At 42.8% G+C, this 23,534-nt stretch overlaps 1 protein-coding gene across 2 annotated transcripts in view; it reads left to right on the plus strand.

Annotated features, from left to right (window-relative positions):
* The window catches only part of Adcy2 (adenylate cyclase 2), a 373,278-nt gene that overhangs the window by 194,715 nt on the left and 155,029 nt on the right, over positions 1-23,534 (plus strand). For both annotated transcript variants that reach the window (XM_028873686.1, XM_028873687.2), the window contains exon 4: positions 4,313-4,462. In XM_028873686.1, coding sequence (XP_028729519.1) covers positions 4,313-4,462 — 150 coding nt within the window. The remainder of the gene's footprint in view (positions 1-4,312; positions 4,463-23,534) is intronic.

Raw genomic sequence — 23,534 nt, forward strand, 5'->3', positions numbered from 1 at the left:
ACTAGAGGTCAACAAGTTCAAGTGTCCCCCCCACAATTGCACCTTACCTTATTTTTCATATCCTCCACTGAACCTGAATGTTGTTTATTAGACTGGACTGGCTGGCAGGTGAACTCCAGAAACCCTCTTGTCTCCTCTGCCCTGGTGCTGTGATTACAGAAGTGTGCCACTGTACCCCATTTTCTGGGGATCACACTCGGGTCTTCTTCCTTGCACTAAAAACACTTTACAACTGAACCATGTTGGGGAATATTTATTTTGAGGTGTGTTACTTTTGTTTATGTTGCATTTGCTTAACTCTGTGAAGCCGTGTTACTGTGCCTGTCTAAAACACCTGATGGTCTAATAAAGAGCTGAATGGCCAATAGCTAGGCAGGAGAAAGGATAGGTGGGGTTGGCAGGCAGAGAGAATATAGAGAAGGAGAAAATCTGGGAGAGGAGAGATCTAGGAGCAAGAGAAAGAAGAGGACTCCAGGGGCCAGCCACCCAGCCACACAACCAGCAACCAAGAAAGAATGAAAGGAATACAGAAATAGAGAAAGGTAAAAGCCCTTTTTTAAGGGGCAAAAGACAGATGGGATAATTTAAAGTTAAGAAAAGCTAGCAAGAAACAAGCCAAGCTAAGGCCGGGCATTTATAATTAAGAATAAGCCACTCTGTGTGATTTATTTGGGAGCTGGATGTTAAGCCCCCCATAAGAGCAAAAACAACCAACCACAGAACCATATCTCCTGCCCCATAATTTTTTACTTGACAAGAATCACTTGACTGGTCAGCCACATAGGCAATGTGGATGGGCCCGAAAGTTCTCAGGGCACACCCCAACTTCAGTCTGCAATTAGGGGTCTGATCAAAAGTTAGCATTCCTAAAATAGCCAGCCCCCAGGCTCAGGGTAGAAGATGGCTATCGTAGTGAAGAAAGGAACAGGCCTCTGACCCACAGGTCTGGGATGGCAGGGTCCTCCAGCAGAGCTGGTTCTGCAGGCCTTGGGTTTGAGCCCAGAGTGGAGCCTGACAGCGATGTCACTTGTCAACAATTGTCCTGGGGACTGTGTGACAGGTGTACCACCCACCGGAAAAGACGACCTCCCTTCCGACAAACAGGAAGTAAGTGGACAGTGTCACCTGAGGAGAAGACAGAAAGGAGCCCTTGCCATGGCAGTGGCTGAGGCTCTGCCCTGGGATGCTGGGTTGACAGGCTGCACTCACGCCCCCTGCTGGGAAGACTGAGGCACAGCAGATGGCTTTGCTCAGTTCTATCTCTTACCTGAGGCTCATCTTCCGGAGGGCGTTAACTCCCCAAATCTTGCCATTTGCTTTGAAGGCACTTTCTGAGGAAGACAGGAATCAGCTCTCACAGATAATAACTAAGTTGCTTTGTTATTATCTCAGCTGTACTTAATAGAGAAAGAGTTAGCATTTTCCAAGTGAGCAGCAGGGCTTGCTGTGGCTTTTCTTGTTTCCTGCGTTTCTTGGAGCTCCATTCCTCAAAGATGTTCCAGTGATGATGAGGTCTGAGTAATCTTCAGCGAACCAGATGGTCATCTCACAGAGGCTAAATATATCAGGGGTTTATGAATGGTGTGCAACTGTACATGAATCCCAAGTCAGTCTTGTTCAGCTGCAAGTGGATCCCCTCAAGTAGAACATTAAGAATGTCTTCTAATTAAGCATAGTAGATCACACCTTTAGTCCCAGCACTTAGGAGGCAGAGGCAGGCAGATCTTTGTAAGTTTGAGGCCAGCCTGGTCTCTACAAAGTGAGTTCCAGGAGAGCCCTAGCTACATAGTAAGACCCTGTCTTGAAAAACAAACAACAACAACAACAAAAAAAAAAAAAAAAAGAATGTCCTCAAGACTTCTCCTGTTCTAGGATTGGAACTCACAGAGGCTGTGTATTACTATATACAACAATGGTGAGAATGAAAGCCCTCCAGGCTAGCAAATGTGTGGAAATAACATAGAAATCGTCATATTGCTCTCAGTGACCTCTGACCTGGTATACACACTCATGGATTATTAATACATATGCCATCCACACAGCATATGTATTTTACATGGGAAAATCATATGAAACACTTGTGTATATGGGTCACATGTGTGGGTCGTTTAGAGATACCAGCACACACACACACACACACACACACACTGTACATGTATGCTACATTAATCACATGTATTCCTCATGCATACAGCACACAAGAAAAGCTTAGTATTTTAACTATCTGTCCTGACGGAGTCGAGATAAAACATGGATGTGTGAAAGAACGTCTCAGAGGTGAGCTGTGAGACTGAGATGGAGAGGCTACCCCATCCAGTAACTATGGCCACCTGCGTTACGTGGGGCAGCACCAAAGGCCCCTCCCAGTCTGTAGGGCTCTTTGTGGAGCCTATGGATTCCAGCAGCAACCCAGAGATAAGTTTATCACCCCGTTCTTCCCACCTTAACTCAGTTCTCCTGCATGCCCCAGGACTTTAGGGTCCTTAGAATCACCACCTTTTCCTTTGGTCTCCACAGTCTATTGAGAGATAAGAAAAGGCATTAGGCAGATGGAAAGAAGGAAACATAGCCACCTTTACTATCAATGTAACTTTAGAAACACAGTTAAGTATGCCCCCTGCCCACCCCCAGATGAAGGTCTTCCACAGCCTTGTTGAGAGGGCCCATTAGATATACCACAGCTGGGGACGTAACACACACTGGTGGTCAGTCACCCTCTTTAGATTGGGGGCAGCCAAGCAAGCTGCCTGGCATCTCTGTTTCACCCGTGGGAACTCCAGTGAGACAATCAGATTACAAACCTGTTGGTCAGAGAGAATGAAGTGACATCACCCATGATTCTGTGGAGCTTGAATCTGAGAGAACTTGGAAGGCGTGGGAATCAAGCTCCGCTCCCCCCCCCACCCACCCACTCTATCAAGTGACACATGAAGTTATCATTGCTGGGGGAACACGAGGCCTTTGGGAATGATGACTTTTGGATGCCGCTGAAGCCAAAAGAGACTTGTCATGTTAGACTTAAACAGTTGTATGGTGTGTCTGGCCATATCCTAGGTAGACCTTCCAATTCAACCCTGACCACTAAGGAGCTTGCAGTGTGTGCATTAGGTGTCAGGTAACAAGAGGACACACTGAAGGGGCCATTGTCACCCCCTGCTGATGGGAATATGACGGGGACGTGTCTGGAGAGCAAATTTAACGCATAAATCAAACACTTAAATTATGCGTGACTTTTGACTTCTTATATTATTAGTAACTGAGTCTAAAGCAGTGATGAGAGAGGAAGTCACGGTTTTGTACATGAGGGTGACATCTGTAACATGATGCAAACACATGGAATATTAACAGTAGTATCGAACGATATAGACTTATATAGCCATAGCTAAATGAGTCATAGAGCTGAATACTAACTAAGAATTTGGAAACCTGCCCACACATAATTTCTGTGATCTCAGATACCTTTTATTCTTTGTCACATAAACAGAGCATGCAGCTACAATAAACATGGAGTCTAGCCTTAATGAACAAGATGGACATCATGACCAAATAAATTTAGAACAAAATTTTAAAATAGGAATGTGTAGTAGATGAACATGGCCCTAGGGGTAGCAGGCTTTTTCCTGGGATGGGAAGTCAGAGTTGTTTTCAGATTTCTTTTATATTTTTGTGTTTTCCATCTTAAGTTATAAACATATTTTTATTCATCAAAAGAATCACAGTTGTTTTTGTTTAAAGGCGCATTCCTTCGTCTATAAACAGGACCCACCTATCAAGGTTTAGTGAACACATTTCAGCGTGGACACAGTGTGTGTCACTCGGCATATCACAGCGGGGCCGTAATTGAAATTTCTGCCATAGGACAGTAGACTGCAGATGGCTGGGGAGGCTCTCCTCTGCACATCTCTCATCTTGGAACAAATGTGATAGATAGCAAGCACGTAAGCATCTCCTGATCGCAGATAAGAGAGTGGGGTTAAACACCTATGACTCCAAGCCCTGGGCTGGGTGCAGTTCAGTCCATATTGCATCAGGAAAAAAAAAGGGGTCCAGTCCCAAGTCAAGAGGGCGCTCTAAAAGGCAGCATGGCAGCAGGGGTTGGATCCCAGGTGGTAATGAATGCCTTATTTTAGGTAAACCACATTACAAACATCAGTTGAGAAACAGGAGTAGAAACTATTTCCTGAGTTTTTTATTATTATTATTATTATTATTATTATTATTATTATTATTATTCCTGACCTGCAGTCTGCTTCTGTTGGGTCCACAAGGAAGAGACCCTCACCATAGCAAATGACCTCTTTTGTCTCTTTAGATACTGGCCAATGTGATCATTTTCATCTGTGGGAACTTGGCAGGAGCCTACCACAAGCACCTCATGGAACTCGCCCTGCAGCAGACCTACCGCGACACGTGCAATTGCATCAAGTCCCGGATCAAGCTGGAGTTTGAAAAGCGGCAGCAGGTAAGACGTGTTTTTAATCCTGTGTCTGTACTATGTTGGGCATTTCCAGGATAGTGGCAATTAGTTAACATTAGTGGCAAGCGTCTTTCCTGGTGTAAACAGGACTGTGACATCACAGCAGTGTGTGGAGTAGCTGTCTTCCACTCAGTTGAACATGGACATCATCCAGAATCGTTTTAGCATCAGGAAGGAGTTTAATGAGGAGGTGGTGGCTGCCGTTGTCTGCAGCTGTCCTATGGTGATGGGTAGAGTGATGTATAGAAGTGTGCATAGAGAGTTACATTGACTGTATTGAAACAGGGCAAAGCAAAACTGATGGGAACATTGGGAGGTGTGTGGAGGCAAAGCATGCAGTGTCCTCCAGAGTGGCAAAAAGACATGAAACAGACACACCGGAGGAAGAAATCACCTGAGGTCTTGTGATGGACATCCTTTATTTTAGGTGGTGGCGTGATATTATGTCCATGACTTTTCTCGTTGTTGTGAGGACATTTTTGTCATAGGCGATATAAGGAAAGATGGGTTTCTTTAGCCCTTAAGGTTTGGAGGCTCTGTCTGTCATGTCAGGGGAGGCATGGCAGCAGGAGTGTGAGGCTGCCGCTTACACTGTGTACACAGTCAGGAAGCAGAGAGAGATGAATGCTGACGCTCCACTTTCTCTCTTTTTATTCTTTCTGGGGCCCAAGTCCACAGGGTGATGCCACCGACATTCATACCGAGTCTTCCCTCGTGAGTTAAACCTCACTGGAAACCCTGCATAGACACCCCAGATGTGTGTTTCCATCTTGAGTCTATGTCCAGTCAAGTGGACTTTGAAAATTCACCATCACAAGGGCCATGTGGCAATGGAAATGACAGTCATTAATTAGTCTAGTCTATAAATTTCGTCCAAGTGTATTCTGGTGGGTGGGGGGGTTGATCACAAGTGTTGGCACTGAATTTCTGTTTGTGTACAGATTTGAGAATAATGATCAGGTTTTTTTTTTCAAAATGGGAACATCAGCTCATTTGTTTAGCAAATATTTACTGAACAGCATTTGTGGTGGGCATGGTTCTAGGCATCTGGATGTCTAAGTGAGAACATCAGTTTCTCACTGGTATCATTGTCAAATCTTGCAGATTTTTTTAAATTACTTTTTTTTAACCTCCGGTACAACTAATGTTAAATTCATGATGAAGTTCCCCCAGCTCCGTAATCCATGTAATCTCTTTTGAAAGAATTCAGATGAGATACATCATAGCATATGAAGACAGGTTACTGTAGAGTAAACTGGAGAATTCTCAAGGGGTGAGAGTGGCCAGCGGGACCACTGCAGAGCAGAGCACTGTCCCGGGTGAGTGGACAATGTCACAGACAGCACTGGGCTGGCCCCATCAAGGGTGGGCTTTATACCGTCACTTCTGACATCTCTAGAACTGGCTGGCTGTACTGAGGAATATTGTCCTGTCTAGGTTAGTGACAGGTCACTTGGGCTGACATGAGAAGGACAGTGAAATGCTCTTTTCCTTTACCAGCAAGTATCCACTTAGCAAATAAATCTTACAACCTTCTGGGAAATTTAGAATGTCATGTTTCCACCAGGACCAGAGAAAGACTCAGACCCCGTCCCCTTTTAGCCTAATTAGAGTCCTACTGTCTCCATTCTTGGTTCTACAAGCTGCTGGTTATGAATGAGAGAGTCCATTCCCAACAACCTTCAAGTCTGCTAATAGCTTGCTTAACTATTTATTAGATAGATCAAAACCATAGACCATTGTTTACTTAAATAGCTATTCAGTTTTTCATTAGATACTTGTGCCCAGTTGTATTTAATTTCTGGGTTCTAGAAAATTCTGCAATGTCAGTAAGCAGCCCTCCTCGTTCACAGGTGGGTCTGATATAACATGTTGTGTTGAGTTGTCCTGGGAGACATAGAGAACATGTGTTGACAAAAACAGATCGCCAACAGACCAAGGAAATAATTCCGTCCAATATCAGAATTCATGGACAGGTGAATTTATTGGGGTTGTTTTCAGGATTGTAGATGACTCAAAAACATCCTCACTACTGAGAAGCTCATCCAGCCTGACTTTCAGATCGTGCAAGCTGAGTCCAAGCCCCGCTCAACTTTTTACCTCTTACATGGGCCAGCACCACCCAAGCACTCAGGAGGTGAAGATGGAGTCCTAAGGGTCTAACCACTCCCCCACCCCTGTGCTAGGACACTTAAGTCCATTACTGTACACCTGGTGCCACTGTATAGTAATGCTTATTTCATTGTAATAACTGCAGAGCCAGCATACCTCAGAGGTCACCACCGTACTCCCTGGATGTCCTATGGTCATGTCTACAACTGCACAGTCCAGAATTCAAATGCTTTAGAGTAGAAAGCTCCTCTTAGAAAAGAAAGCCAGCCAGATGGCTTGGCTGTTAAAGCACTTGCTGCTCTTGCAAGAACCCAAGTTCTGTCCCAGCACCAATAGAGAATAGCTCACAATGATCTGTAACTCCAGCTCTGGTGTCCTTTTCAGGCCTCCATGGGCAACCATGTCGTGTTCACATACCTCACACATATGCATAAACACATAATTTTGAAAAGTGTAATTTAAAAAAGATCAAAAGGAGAGAGATACATGAGATTGGTCCAGATAGAAGCAGCTAACTTTATTTTCCATCACCTCCAGGCTCTATTTGAAAATAGCACTAAGGCTACAGGGAGCTGACATTCCAAGTAGACAGATTACAGAAGCTAATGTTGATCATCACAGCTTTGACAAAAGCAGTGATTCAGGCTACTGACATCACCAACACATCATATTTCCTTGGCATGGCCCAGAGCTTTGGAAGAACATAATATTCTTGTCTCTCTGAGCCAAGAAGCCTAAGTACTCTGGCAGTCCATGTGGTCACGTCCACCACAGTCAGCTCTTGGGTCATGGGTCCTCAGGGCCCAGAGAATATGGGACCCTCTTGGGAGGTAGTAGAAGGAGATGAATTCATTAGTTATCTTATAAGAGAGGCCAGAGATCCTTCCTAACATGAAGAGGAAAGGCCAAGGGAGCAGAAACAAGAATTTCTGTTCTTGATGCTTAATAAAACAGAGTTTGGTCTATCAATTGTTAATGGTCTCAAAAGCTGGGAGTCCATCTACAGAGATGGATTCCTGGAATAGACCTTTCCTGTTGGGGATTCAGAAAGTGTATTTCTAGAATGAAAATGTGTGGTGGGTTTTCTTTTTCCAAAACAGTTTACTAAATAAGACAAAGAAATCATCTTGCTTAAAATAGAACTCGGCGAGATGGCTCAGTGGCAAAGGCACTGCCCTTCAGCCAGGAGGACCTGAGTTGGAATTCCTGCCACCTGTGTGCCATCCAGACACACAGAGAAAGAGTCTTTAATCTCAGTGCCCCTCTGGGGAGGTGGGAAGTAAAGACAGGGGAAACCCTGAAAGCTCACGGGCAGCCAGCCTGCTTAAACATCTAAAGGACAACAAGTAGACCTTCTCTCAGACAAGGCGGAAGGTGGGTTCTGCCGCTTGGGTTGTCCTCTTCTCTTCACACTTTGCTGTGGTTCACATGTGCATGCCTACAGTCACACACAAGAATCCGTGTATCTGTACATGTACAACACACACACACACACACACACACACACACACACACACACACACACACCAAAATGTTGATCTGATAGATTGAAGAGAATAAATAAGAGTAGAAAATGACAGTCTGCATAGCCTTCATAGAAAGGGTTAGTCCACGAGGCCTACATGGTGCCACAAATGGGACTGAGGTCTCAAGTACCAAATTTCCTGCCTTGGGTCCTGCTCACTTTCTCTCACCCTGGACCACTAGTGTCTATTGATTTGTGTAGTCACTATAGTAAGTAGTAATACCCTCATAACTCCTTTATCAAGGAAGATGTGTGCTTTGTAGCTAGGAAATTATTTTTGTAGTCGTTCCTTAGATGATAAATACTGCAACCTAGTGCTACATGGCAGGTACCTCAAAGTGAGCTGATAACCCACACATTTGAGAGAACATAATTTTGATTAGCTTCATGAATTCACCTTATGCCTAAGAGAGGAAAGCAGAGGGCAGGTGTCCATGAGACAACCCTCTTCAACCCAGAAGAGAGCTGTAAGCAGCTGTTGCTCTTGGGACATGCGTAAAGAACTGCCCAATTCTAGATGCACTTGGTTCAAATGTCTGTGATGCTTTCCCTAGATACCAATGAGAAGTCATTCTAGATATTACTATTAACACTTGAAGAAGGTAAATATTTGTACTATAAGATTTTGAGGAAGAAGAAAATTTTTGATAGGAACATTCTCAGAGTTGCATCTTTGCCCTAAAAGGGCCCTCATGTAGGAACAACAACAGTCACTATTTTGTGTTAGGTAGGAGCACTAACAGAACTAAGGCTGCCTCTGGGGGCTTCAGAGTTCACCTCTGTGTTTTGACTGTTTTGTTGGCTGCTTCAGCTTCTATTGGAAAAGCCACAGTCACTTGAGCATCACCACCTGACATAGCAGATGCTTCTCCGTCAGACCTGGGAATGGCTTCTCTCTGGAGTATGTAACAGACTCTGAGGAGTTGTGGAGAGCTGGCTGCAGAGCAAAGCAAGAACCCTGTCTCCTAACTGCTACAACAATTGAAATCGATGTTGCCTCTGTGGGAGTAACAGCGGATTTCTTTTCAGTGTAGAGAGAATAAGCCTATTGGGCATAGTAACTCACACCTGCAATCCAAGCAGTGTGGAAGGCAAAACAAGAGGATTGCCGTAAGTTCAAGGACAACTCAGGCTACATCACGAGTTTGTTCCAGGAGAGCCTGGCTCTAGAGTAAGACCTTGTCTCATGAAACCAGCGACAAGGAGAGAGAGCAAGAGAAAGGGGAAGACAGAAAGGAGAGGGAAAATTAGTCCTCATTAGTTCATATGTTGTCAGCGTTTTAAAGACATTAGAAGTGGTTTTTTTTTTTTCTTTTTTACGTGATTTATTTTGGTGTGGGTTCCAGAGACAGTACACACATTCAGTGAATCACTGACCAAGTGAGGCCAAGACACCTGGGTTCGGAGCTTTGTTGGAACAGCAGTAGAATGGGGTTCTTTTCCACTGTTTTATTCAGACTTGCTTTCCTCCTTGCAAAACTCAAAGGAATAAGCGCACAGCATCTGTGCGACCCTGACTGGCAGACACAAGTGAACCACCTGTAAACAGACAGGACAACGGAGACTAAGAATGCACGGAATGAGACATGAAATGGCCCCGGATGAAGTTGCTCTCGTAAACTTTGGTCCTTTTTCAAGAGAGGAAAGGAGAGCAGAGTAACAAACATTTCCCTGAGTTCTCGTGAAGTGCTAGTGGTGTGCTTGGTTTTAGATGCACCGTTGTGTCCGATTCCTGCTGCTGATGTAACAAATTGTGTACTTGACAGCTGAATACAAAATAGGTTTGTGATCTCGTGGTTATAGAGGTGAGAAATCGAAACACACGAACAGGCCTGGCTCCTTCTTCAGACTAAAGGGAAAATGTCCTTACCTCACCAACCTTCTAGATGCTTCGACCATCATTAGCTGTCAACCCCTGCCTCCCACCTCACAGACTGCAGGACAGATTCTTCTAATCAAACTCTGTTCCCTTCTCTCCACCTTCTGGTTCTTCTGTGCCACCTGCTTCCTGCTCTGACTGGCCCTACTACCTCCTTCTGATGACCCCTCTAATGACATTGGATTCACTTAGATAACCCAGAGTACTCCTCCTAGATTGACCCACACCAGGAAATCCTTCCAGTCACTGGCAGTGTAGCTCCATGGATATGAAACTCTGGTTTTGTTTCCTACCGTTGCACAAAACCAAGTGTACTGGCACACACTTGTGATCCCAGCACCCAGGAGGTGGAAGCAGGGGGAATCCAGTGTTCAAGGTCACACTCAGCTACATAGCTAGTTCTAGGCCAGCCTGACATGCATGAAACCCTGCTTCAAGAACAAACAGAAAACTCCTCGTTTGGTGTGTAAGGTGACACATCCCATGGGTTTGGATAGTGATGTCTTTGGGGAATCTGGCCACTTTTCTGTTTATTCCTATAGCAACTCTTCATACACCATGTATGACCTTTTCCCCCACAAGTGTAGAAGCTGTGTGAGTTATTTGATATAAATCCACAGTTTGTAAGTGTGGTATTTCTGTGGCCTCTGTCTCTTGTGGTGGCTCGGTGTGGGTTTCCTGGAGCAATCACTGGGGGTGTAGCAGAAGAGGTTCCTAGTCATGGAGGACTTCTAGATGGAAGTCCTACTTGATCACTTGTCAGCATTCAACTGCCTTCCAATGACCAGCGTAGAACTGGCCTGGTCCTTACACTCCACGTGTCAGCATTAAGTGATAAAGGTCACCCACCACCCGGTCCGTGTTTATGTGACTACTGATCCAGTGTGGTGCTTGATGGCAAAATCCATGTGTTGAATGTTAAATTTTCACAGCGCAAGTTTCATTTTTGTTAAAACAAAAGGACTTTAGCCAGTAATTCTGCTTCTGTGGCGGGAGTAATGGCTCAGTGGTTAAGACATCAGCGACTACTCTTCCAGAGGACCTGGGTTTGATTCCCAGCACCCATGTGGCAGCTCACAACCATGTGTAACTCCAGTTCCAAGGATCCAACACCCTCTTTTGGCCTCCATGTGGTACAAATGCATAATGTGCAAGCAAAGCACCCATACACATAAATAAAATGAGCAAAAGAAATACTTCTTCTGTTTCCTCTCTGTGGACTTCTGGTGGGAAGTTGTTGCAAAGTCTTTGCCAGCCCCATCTCTCCATGTTAAAGTTTGCTTTTTATCAGCAGAGTGGACAGTGCCAGCGTGGCAGGGGGAGCGGGATACACTGATGAGAAGATGCATCATTGCCCCCCAGGCTCTTTCTGGGCATTGACAGTTAGAAGCCAAGGTGGCATCTTGATAGTGGTCCCCTCCTCATGAAGCCAAATTTGGCATGGGAAAGCAGGAAGAGCTGGAGCCAGGGAACACACGAACACACACACACACACACACACACACACACACACACACACACACACTGTAGCTTCTGGAGGACCAAAGTAGCAGATTTCCTTGCAAAGTCTTTCCATAAACTTGATCAGATGGTGCACCCAGCAGAGTCAGCAGAATGTGAGCAACCCATGTCAGTTTGCTTCATCTTCATAGTTTGGCTCAGATATGCTGGCTTTGCCCAACTCCTGCACCCTTAGAAACAAGTAACTGAAGTAACTCTGGTCCTGGGAGCTGTTCCTGATGTGCCTGCCTCCTTCTACTTTAGGAAATGTCCACTGCTGTCTTTGATGTCTCTTCCCTGACAAGGAGGGCCAACATCCGTCCTTTGTGGCACAACTTTCTGTTTATTTATGGCTTGGGAATTTCATATGTGAATATGTCTTTTGATCAAATCCACACCCCACACCCCTCAGATTCCTCCTAAAGTCTTCCACCAGGATTCCCTTACGACTTCATTTATTCTGTTTTTAAGATCACTGAGTCCACTTAATGCTGCTGGTGTAAACTTGGATGTAGGGCCATCTGCTGGAGCATAGGCAGCCTACAGGGTCACATTTGAAGGCAATTGACAGTCTGTCTCCCAGCAGCTATCAGTTGCTAGTAGCTCCTCAGTTAGTCTTGGGACTTGGTGAGCTCCTCTCCCAGCCACACTGGGGTTTTGGATGCCTTGATCTTGTGTGTGTAGGCAGAGCACTGAGTTCATGCGTGCTCTGGCTTGACATATCCAGAAAGCTCTTCGGCAGAAGTCCTGCACCACCTCTGACTCTTACACTCTTTGTGCCCCTTCTTCTGCAGTGACCTCTGAGCCTTGGAGAAGGGATACTCTATAGACACCCAAGTGAGGGATGAGCACTCCACAGTCTCATATTCTCTGCACTTTAGCCAGTTATGTCTCTGTATTAATCTCCACCCACTGCGAATAGCTTCCCTACAACTGGTGTTGTAGTTTCAGGAGTGACCAACTGCTTTCTGGTCAGATTGAAGCTCTGCTTTACAACACAGAACTCAAGCCTGGTGCTATTAAATGGGCCCATCAGCCATAGAGGAGAACTTGGTATTCCTGCTCTGCTCAATGGGCATAGAATTAAACTGCTCCCTGAGTCCTGACCTTTCTACCCATGAGTCAGTGCAGCTCTCTCCTCTGCTCAGAGGAGCTCTTTCTGTGCTTTGTGTTACTGTTATCCACTTCAGAAAATGACCGCGGTGTGCCTTTCCCTTTCGTGTGTCTCCTTCCAGAGAGGCCCCAGCTCTCCAGACAGGAGCTGCTCATTCTGCTCATGCAGCACTCTTTAGTGGACGACGGACAGGAGCTGCTCATTCTGGTCATGCAGCACTCTTTAGTGGACAACGGACAGGAGCTGCTCATGCAGCTCATGCAGCACTCTTTAGTGGACGACGGAGCAGTGCAGGTGACAACACAGACTTTGTTTCAAAGTTGGGACGAAAGAGGTGGAGACTTCCCAGCAGAACTCTTTCCTGTCTCTGCAGTTCCAACCCACCAGAATAAAATGCAAGGATGGCGCGAGTAGTTTGCACTACAGTGCCTGGCGTTGTATGCTCAGGCGGCTGGGACGGCAGGACTCATGGAGAAACTTCAGGAGAACTGTACTGAAGTGTTAAACCATCTGGGTGCTTTCAGATGAGAGATAGAGTCAATTTAGGGGGAAATTACTCAACAATCTTCAAAACAAACCTTTAGTTGAAAAAATTTAGACATTACACATTTTTATAGATTGCCATAAGGTTGTGCTGTGAGCATTCTTTTTAAAAAGGAACAAAAACATCCAGTGAAAGATCAAGGAAAATGGAGAGAAGCTACGAAAAATCATCACCTCATCTTATTGTCTAAGGAAAGGAATAAGTGCAGAAGATTCTAGAAGTTCAGAGGGCAACAATGTGTTCATTCTTTAAAGAGATTGATGTTTCTCTAGAGAAAAAATAAAACAAGAAGAGAGTCTCTTAATGATCAGGGGTACTCGAATGTCTCTTTCTTCTATGACCACATAAATGTCTAATGGTAAAACTATAGAAGTTTCCTCTGTGTGAGAAACTTCAGCAACACCTTCTGCCAGTTGAAACACACCAATCTAACAAAAGAAGCACCTGGAAAGCAGTTCTATTACTCCAGACTACGACAAGCTAACACTGGATCATAGCAGAAAGGCTTAGAGCCCAGGATGGTGTCCTATGAAGGACATGGGATTTGCTGACACCCTGGATGCTTCCAATATTTTAGGGTGAAGACTTTTTATTCTTTATGATGAGGCATCTTGACACTTTCAAGATGCATAATAGGAAAAGCATAAACAAATGGGAAGAGTCAAGAGTGTTCTGCATCAGTTAATATGAGTAAAAAAAGCAATAAAAAGGAATTATAAAATAATTAGAACTTAGAAAGCAGTTTGAAACTCTCCCATTATGGTTTCATCATCCATTCTTCTGATGTTTGTCACTTACAGCAGAAAGTGTGGCCCCATTTCAAAGTCTTCTGAGACCACCATGATGTTTTAGTTTTGTTTTGCTTTTATTTTTTGCTGAGTCTTAATCAATCATAGGTATGATATTATAGTTTTTACTATAATATCATACCTATGATATTATAGTAATATCATAGGGGATATTTGGATTTATCGTTATAGATTCACTCTACATTGGGAAAACTACTCACAAGGGCCTCACTCACATTGTGAAGCTACTAATCCCACATATTTAATGGTCAGTTAACATGAGCACAAACCCTCTCGTTCCATCCATTGTGGGCTCACTGAATCAATACTGTTGCATTTCCACAGATTGGGAGTAGGGCTAATGTAAATATTCTGTGGATGCTTCAATGCCACCTTTTATCACGGATTTCTTTACTTGTTGGATGTGACCAAGTGTGCTCCTCGTCTTTTGTAAATCCCATTCATTCCTATAAGACAGTAACTGTAGGAGACATCTGACCTGGAAGGCAGGGAGAATCTAATGACCAAGCATAGGAAATAGCAGAACAGTTTCCTCATAGGTCCCAGAAGAAAGAGGACAACACACAGGCGTGGGACTCTGGAGAGGAAGTGAATATTAGTGTTGTGAGACATGGTCTTCACTGAGTCTGAGAGCCACTCAGGCAGCTTTCCTGAAGAGAGAGACTCACTTGGAGGGTTTGGAGCAAACAGACACTGTCTCCAGTTACTGAGACCATGGCTGGGTGCTGTGTGAGACAGCCAGCGGTGTGACACATCTGCATAGTCTGTATGGATACAGAGTCATTGAGGTGAATAAAATACAGAGTATCTAAATGTCTCTTGGGGAAGCGGGAGAGATGGGCATTGAGAAGGCCGCACCAGGCAGATATCTGCATTAATCACCTCAAGGAAAAAGATGGGGAAGTAGAAACTGTGTCCAAGGTGAACCAGTCCTGCTTCTAAAATGAGAAGGGCAAGCTTACATTTAAAATAAGGGCAGCATAAAATTATGCAAATCCAGTATTGAAAGAAAATCCAGATTGTGTGTTTTAGTGAGAGCCAAGATAATAAGGCTTGTAGGGTCTATCATCCAGCTAAGTCCAAGGCTAAAGAGTCATGATGGGAAGAATGGCTAGCAGCAGCCTCCAATCATCACAGAGAGTGTTTCCCAGGAGCCTGGACCGATAGTGTAAGACATGAAAAGATGATAAAGTGGCTGAGGTTTTGTGGAAAGAAAATGGAGGTTCAGAAGGCCATGAGTGTTGCTCCTCCTTCTTTTCCCTCTCTCCCTCTCCTGTTCTCTCATACAGAACTGGGGCATCTATACCATGGAGATAAATGGCATGAAGACACAGCTATGCACCACAGACAGTTGGTGCCCTCGAGAGGCAGCTCTTTGTTTATACCTGGCACTGAGAAGGACAAGAGAATGTAGAGTAGTGTTTGTTCGGGGTTCTCTGCACCCCACAGGAACCAGGGGTGCGCTTTATCATCTCTGGCAACACTATTTAAATTATGTACTGGCTGTTCCCAGTGTATGTGTTTTCTGATGTATTGTTGTCTTCTACGTTTTTTTCCATCTGGTTTTTTAGAACATCCATTTCACGGAAGGGATAGGGAATAATATTGGTTGTTTTGTATATATTTCCTATATTATTAAATACTGCTGTGTTTAATCTACTCTACATATTTGATTCACTCTGCTGTTAGCTACTAACAAGGGTTTGGGGCCAGATAGAAACAAATAAAAAGTTATTTTAAAATAAATAAATTTATGGCTTCACAATAAAAATCAGCATTAATGAGACTGAGGGAAATAAAGAGTAGTTACAACAAAAACTTAAGCATCCATGAAGTTTAGAGCTTTGCTTTAGAAGCCAGTGAAGTTACATCACAAAGACAGTGCTGAAAACATCCATTCAAGCCAGGCTTGATGGGACAGGCCTTCAGTCTCATCACATCGGGGAGAGAAGCAGGCAGATCTCTGTGGATTCCAGACCATCCTGGTCTACATAGTGAGTTCCAGACTGGCCAGGGATGCATGGTAAGACCCTATTTCAAAAACAACAAAAGAAATCAATTCACCCACATTTAAAAAAAAAAAATCTGCACATATCACTGAATGTCATATCTTGAGCTCACTGCTGAATGCTTTTCATATCTGTCCTGTTGAACCTCACTAAAGTAAGACGTGGTAGACTGTACAGCAGTGGACATCACAGTGGTACTCCAGGACACAGGGGAAACATGGACGACTGGCTTACCATCACAAAGGTAGATCCAGGAAGACTGAGAACCCAGGCTCTGGTGACAAGATAATTTCTTGGGGAATGTGTGTCCTGCGAAATAATGACTAAAATTTGAAGGCTTTGTTGAAAAACGGGAAAAACCTTTCATCAAAGATTAATACTTCATCAGCTGATATGAGTGAATACTAAGTGTTGGAAATTTCACCCCAGAGAAAATTGATGGATCTCTCAAAGTTGCAGATGAATAATGGGAAAAAGCTAAACTTGTCTTTAATTCAAATTTGAGGTTTAATGTCCTCAAGAAAAAAATGTTCATTTCATGACTGCACATTAGCATTTTGCTTTCTGGGACCTCACGGTTTTATTTGATTTGACTGGGAAGGGAGCATTATCAGAAGGCAGCATGAAATAGGCCAGATCAAGAATATTATTGCCAGCCGGGCAGTGGTGGCACACACCTTTAATCCCAGCACTCGGGAGGCAGAGGCAGGAGGATCTCTGTGAGTTCGAGGCAGCCTGGTCTACAAAGCGAGTTCCAGGAAAGGCACAAAGCTACACAGAGAAACCCTGTCTCGAAAAACCAAAATATATATAATATTTTTGCTTATATATATATAATATATATAATATTTATATAATATATATAATATATGTTGGTATTTTGAGGCATATATTATATAATTATATAATAATTATTATATAATATATATTATTGTGCAGAAAAAGAGAAATATACAAATTTTGTGGTGGTTTAGCTGTTTTCTGAATAAAATGAGTTTAATCATTCTATTTCTTGTTATCTTTCTTTACCTATGGAATAGAGTATGGTGGGCTATGTTGTCTGAGTCTAAAGAAATCATGGCTAATGAATCCCCAAGCTAAGAATGGAGTTAGGAAACTCACTCTTCTCATAGGTCAAAAAAAGTTTTGTACTTATTGGATGTTCTTTTCCTCATTTGAGGTGACCATGAACAGAAAGATGAGGAATGTAAGCTCCATTGTTGACTCACATCCTTCATCCATCTCTTCCTCAGTAAATTTCCATGGAACCTACTCATCTCTTTGAAGCCACTGACTATTACAGGTGTCCCAGTGAAGAGTCCAGCATTGGACAGAGTGAAGGCAAAGGGGGTTTTGTGTCATGTGGAATCAAGCTACCCATTTCATCTGCCCCACAACCCTCAGACTCTATAAACCTCTGTCTAAAGCTTTATTCAACTTGTGATAAAACTGAAGCTGTACAAAATGAAGAAACAAAATACAGATTACCCAAAATTCTCAATGTAAAGACTAGCATAGATGGTCATCGGGCTAGATGTGAATCTGTTCTGTTTTCCATTGTGGGTGAGTTATCTTTCTGCCCTGTGCTAAGTTAAGAGGTTCCAGGGGTCACATCTTACTTTTAACCTCAAAACCTCAACTATTCGTGTGTGTACATAATTAAATGCATAAATAGTCCAACATGGTTGTCCGCACACTGGAGAGGCTGAGAACCCAGCAGTTGCTAATCCACAGAGCTGGTGCTGAAAACTCAGAAGATTCCTAAAGAGACGTTGACCTTCAGTCTGTACTGGAAATCTGAAGACATGAGTCTGGTGCCAACAACAGCAGCAGCAAGCATATTGCTCCAAGAGGAGGTGAAGCAAATATGCATTCCTGCTCTTTCCATGGACCCTTTTTGTATCCAGACCCCCAGATAATAAGTGCTTCTTATTCTGAGGACAAGTCATCTTGACTCAATTCATCCCCTATGGCAACACCCAGAGCTGTGTCTTTTAGATATTCCCAGTTCCCATCAAGGTGACAATTAAAATTAGTTATCATTTGCTTGGGTAATAGGTCATCAATACAGTTCTTGTCTAGCAAGCTCCAGGCCTAAATTCAATCCCCAGTCCAAAAAAAAAAAAAAAAAAAAAAAAAAAGAAAAAGAATAAAAATGGTTAACCATTATATTATCATAGGTTGAGATTAAAGATGTGTGTCACCACAGCTGGCTAGTTAAATGCTCTCTCAGAATACTTGCATTCGCTTACAGTTGGGCAGAATCCTCTAACATAAAAACTGACCTTGAGCATTCCCTCTGTTGTATAGTCTATTGCATGCTCTGCTAAACAGTGAAAAACAGAGCGGTTGCATGACTGTGCTTTCATACCTTTGGAAGGTAAAAATAAATAGATAGATAGATAGATAGATAGATAGATAGATAGATAGATAGATAGATAGATAGATAGATAGATAAAACAAGTTGAACAAACACTAAGTCAGCATGTACATAAACCAAACATTTTCAAACAACACTGTTAGTCTACTTTATTTGAGACCTACATTGTTCCATTGGAGTTGCCTATATGAGAATGGGATGAGGTTGTCCCTTTTTCCCCATCTATTAAGTCCAATCAGTGCTGCACATATATTCATGAGTGTGGGACCTTCCACTCTGGTGTGTTAAACCTATGAATGGCAACATTGTTAAAGAAAATGGATTGTCTTTCTCACAGCACTTATCACCTGCCAGTAGCTTCTCAGACGGGTAGGAGGGCATGTCTACCTCTGCTCTCTGTGCTGAGATTTGGTTATGCATGAACTTGCAGAGGGCTTTTGCCATGTATTGACTGCTGTGAGTTCCTGAGTGCGACTGCCCTGCTGTAATCAGAGGATACCGCCCCCTGGATTCATTCACTGCTGCTGGCTCTGACAGTCCTTCTGCTCCCTTTTCTGCAATGACCCCTGAGTCTTGAGAGTAGAGCATACAATAGAGATGGTCCATTAAGGACTCAGCACTCTGTAGTCACTTATTCTCTGCTCTTTGTCTGGTTGTAGATCTCTGTGTTGATCATCATCTACTACAAATAGAAGGTGGAATAATATCTTAATCTATGAGTATAAAAATAAGTCATTAGAAGTCAGTTTAATATTATGTCCATTTAGCACAATAATAGCAGTAGGTTCTCCCCTAGGCCCTGTGACCAGCCTAGTTATGGATTCTTAGTCCAAGAATGATCCCAGGTAGGGGTTTCTCCTGTGGGCTATGACTGAAATCCAATCAGGAAATGAGTGGTTATGCACATGATTTTTATGTCACTGTTGTACCAGTGGACATGTCTTGCCAGGCCAGTCATCACCATAACTCACAGGGTTCATAGCTGGTTATTTTTCTTCTCTGGTAGTATGCATAGTACTTTCTAGCACTTTGAAAGTTAGCTAGTGCAGATGAAACTTCCAAGGAAGTACTAAGCACAGCTTAATATTTTCATGTTCTTTGATCAAAATGCATGGTATCTTCAGCAAGCAATAGGGTCTAATTTTCAATAGAGTATATCTAGAGTGTAATTGATAGCATTGACAATAGCCTGTAATGTTTGGGGGTCTATGGGACCACTGGCCAGCAACTCTAAAAGACCAAAGCCATTTCTAGCACTGGGCTTTTTATTTGCTACATCTTGGAATATTCTTGCCAATTTTTGACATTGTAATTATCATTTATCTGAGTGACCCAATAGTGCCTGCTTACGGTCTTTTTTGCTGCTTAAACAATGTAATTTATTTTATGTAACAATCAACTAAATAACCTAAGAAAGATTTTTTTTTCTGATCTTTCCGGTCAATAGTATTTTCCTTCTTCCTTTCTCCAGCTCACCACTTTCTTTCTTGAAAAAAGTGACTATTTCTTTTACTCAGTACTCAACACTTCCTAATGTCTGTGCTCAGCTAGCATCTAAATGCACTGCTCAATTGAAAACATCCTAGCCTATATGTCTAATGGCTTGTTTCTGGGGTTCTGGTGTGTTTGGTGAAGGTTGTTTTGTTTGTTTTTTATTGACAACAAATTCTCCTCTCATACAATCCATCCTGACCAGTTTCCCTTCCCTCCACTCTTTGCATATATGAAGAAGACATTATTGGAGTGTCAAGGGTACCCTCTCTTTTTCTTTGACCCTTTTTCCCTTGGACACATCCTTTAAGGGCATTATTCCTATTTCTTCCCACCCATCATATGCATTCTTTAGGACATATACAGGGATGTTTTGTCTCAATATCTGTGTTAGTGAGCTTTCCTAGGTCACACGTTTCTAGTCATTCTGTTTAAATGTATTACTGGCTTTCAAATCAGCTGTAACTCTGTACTGTGTTTTGTTTATTTGTTTGGTTAGACATTTTGCCATCCATGTAATAGACACAAATGGTCCACATTCCACCTTTGACTGAACCACATGCTTCTGTCACTGTTTCCATCTATTTCCTCCTTTTACCCAACCCTGACCCTAACCTCTCTGTCCTTACCTCTGCTGTCATTGTTTTGTGTCCCCCCCCGTAGTCATAATTGCTGTGTGTGTGGCGTCCTCTTAGTCGCAGTTTTTTTGTGTAGTTTAGCTTCTGTGCCCCCAGAGCAGTCAGATTCGTACCACATAGGAGCATCCTATTAATCCACCCAAGGCACAGTTAATACCAGGCGAGGCTGAGCCTGTTAACAGCTTGGCCTAGTTAATAATGCAGTGTCCCCAACAGATGTCCCCTGACTTATGATTGAGAAGTGATATTATGTAATTGTTATGAGCCTGGCACTGGGTCCACATTGCTTAAGTTTGAATCCTGTGGCACCCAAATAACACTGGAAAAATTACTTCAACTTTTTAACCCCTAATTTTATAATCTGTAAAAATCTCATTTGGGGGATGCAGTATTTATATACTTTATCAAAACTCAAAGGTTATATCAAAGGATATATTTCCACCAAACATATTATATTTGAACTCTATGTGTCCGAAGGTGATGTTAAGTGTCTCTGTTACTTCTCTGCTGCTGTGAGGAAATACCCTGACAAAGGCAACTTAAAGGGTTTGTTTGTCTCACCATTCATAGCAGGGAGATCAAGGCAACAAGTACTTGAAGCAGTTGGTGACCTTGTACCCAGTCAGGAAAAAAAGGAACAATGAATGCCTATGCTCAGCTCTATGGTGATATTTTATTTGTACTAAAATGTGATTTGTATGTTAATAAATAAAATTGCCTGGGGGTCAGAGCTATTAACAAACCATAGCAGAAACCGGGCAGTGTTGGTGCATGCCTTTAATCCCAGCATTTGGTAGGCAGAGCTAGGTAGATCTCTGTGTGTTCAAGGATACAGCCAGCATTGGAGACACACGCTTTTAATCTCAATACCAACAAAAGAAGACCTGGAGATCTGTATAGACAGGCAGTGACTAGGAGGTCATGTGGTTGGGTTTACAACCAATGAGAAGGCAGAACAGAAACACTATAAAAAGACAGACACACAGGAAGTAGGTCTTTTTTGGAGAGGTAGGACCACCGCGAGAGTGAAGGGTAAGGTTTTTAGCTCTTAGCTATTGCTCTGACCTCTTGGCTTTCATCTCTGTATTGGTTCTGTGTTTCTTATTTAATAAGATGGTTGGTTACATCTACACAGCTCACTTTCTCATTTTTATACAGTTCAGGATTCCAGCCTAGGGAATAATGCCACCCACAGTGGGCAGATGTTCCCATCTCATTTAACACAATAAAGATAACCCCCAGCAGGAATGCCCAGAGTCCCATCTCCCAGCTAATTATGGGTCATATTAAACTGACAACAGAGAATAATCATAGCAGAATCATGCAGTATGTTATGTCAGGACAGAAGCTGCCCTGGATAGTCTGTGTCATCTTGATACAAACAGGAGTAATCTGAGAAGAGGAAACTCAGTTAAGGAAACACCTCTATCAGATTCCTGTAGCCAAGTCTGTGGGGCATTTTCTAGATTGATAATCGATGTGGGAGAGCCTAACCCACTGTAGGTGGTGCCAGCCATGGACAGGTGGTTCTGGGTGATAAAATAAAGCTGCCTGAGCGAGCCATTGGAAACAATCCAGTAAGATACACTCCTCCATGGTCTCTGCTTCTGTTCCTTCTTCCAGGTTCCTGCTTAAGTCCTGCCCTGACATCCCTTCATGAAGGGCTAGGATTGAAATATACAACCCAATTAAGCCATCCCCCCCCCCAGGTTACTTTTGGTCATAGTGTCTTATCACAACAAACGTGGGTAGTGGCATAGCTGAGACCTTATACTGTGCCATTGGCTGGCTTCATGGGAAAATCATCCAGGATTATAATAAATGTGCACAACTTTGGTGTCTTCAAACTAAATAACCTCAAAAGGCTGGAGTAGAATTCATTGGCAACCATCCTCTGAAGAAGGACATGCTGGAGATTAAAGGGTGCTGTATTCTCATTACCAATGAGAAAGTCAACAAGTTGTGTAAGGACTGTATCCAGGAAGATGACATGGGTGTGAACCAGGTTCTCTGAGAGTTAACAGTAAGCTCCTAAATCTCAATGTCTCTTCCTAGTAAGAAGGGAATAAAAGTCATTACTGAGAGACATGTCTTTAGACTAGAAAAAAAAATCATGGATAAATGATAAGATTCTCTGTTGAAGAGCCTGAACCTTCATTTATTCAACAGGCACCTAAATCCCCACAGCAGATTCAATTCACTTTAATATGAAGGTACAAGAGATCATAAAAACTGAAAGGGGAGGGGAGGGAGGAATTAACTTGCTAACTGCTGGGAGGCAACTCAGATTTGCATCTTTGATCAGCACCAGTTGATGTTAGAAACTGGCAGAGCATGAGTCTTAAAACTACTGGAATCTAGTGTTTCACTTCAACATCTATGCCAAGTCATATCAACATTTGTAGATAAGGTTCAAACCAAGGCAGTGGGATGCACATGGATTTAAGAAATCCAACATCCACAAGTTACGCTAACTGGGATTATTTTAAGATTTACTTAAATAAGACCAATATCAATTCAAATAAAAGACAGGGAAATCTGGGGATAAAATAAGCATTGTAAGGAAGAAAGCTATTAAAACTTAATAATTGAGGCTAAATTATTATTACTTGTTATATAACTTATATAATTATATAAATTATTATATACTAATAATATAATAATAAATTTATACTAATAAATATACATATCACTCTGTATGCTGTGAATGTGTTGCTCTGAGTGGTTAATAAATAAAGTGCTGATTGGCCAGTAGCCAGACAGGAAGTATAGGCGAGACAAGCAGAGAAGAGAATTCTGGGAAGTGGAAGGCTGAGTCACGAGATGGTGCCAGCCACTGCCACCATGAGAAGTAAGATGTAAAGATACCAGTAAGCCACAATCCATGAGACATGTCCATATAGAGTTATAGAAATGGGTTAATTTAAGATGTAAGAACTAGATAGCAAGAAGCCTGCCATGGCCATACAGTTTATAAGTAATATAAGCCTCTGTGTGTTTACCTGGGTCTGGGCAGCTCCAGGAGCCGGGTGGACACAGAAAAACTTCAGCTACAA

The sequence above is a fragment of the Peromyscus leucopus genome, chromosome 19 (genome assembly GCF_004664715.2).
Source record: "Peromyscus leucopus breed LL Stock chromosome 19, UCI_PerLeu_2.1, whole genome shotgun sequence".
Lineage (NCBI taxonomy): Eukaryota > Metazoa > Chordata > Mammalia > Rodentia > Cricetidae > Peromyscus > Peromyscus leucopus.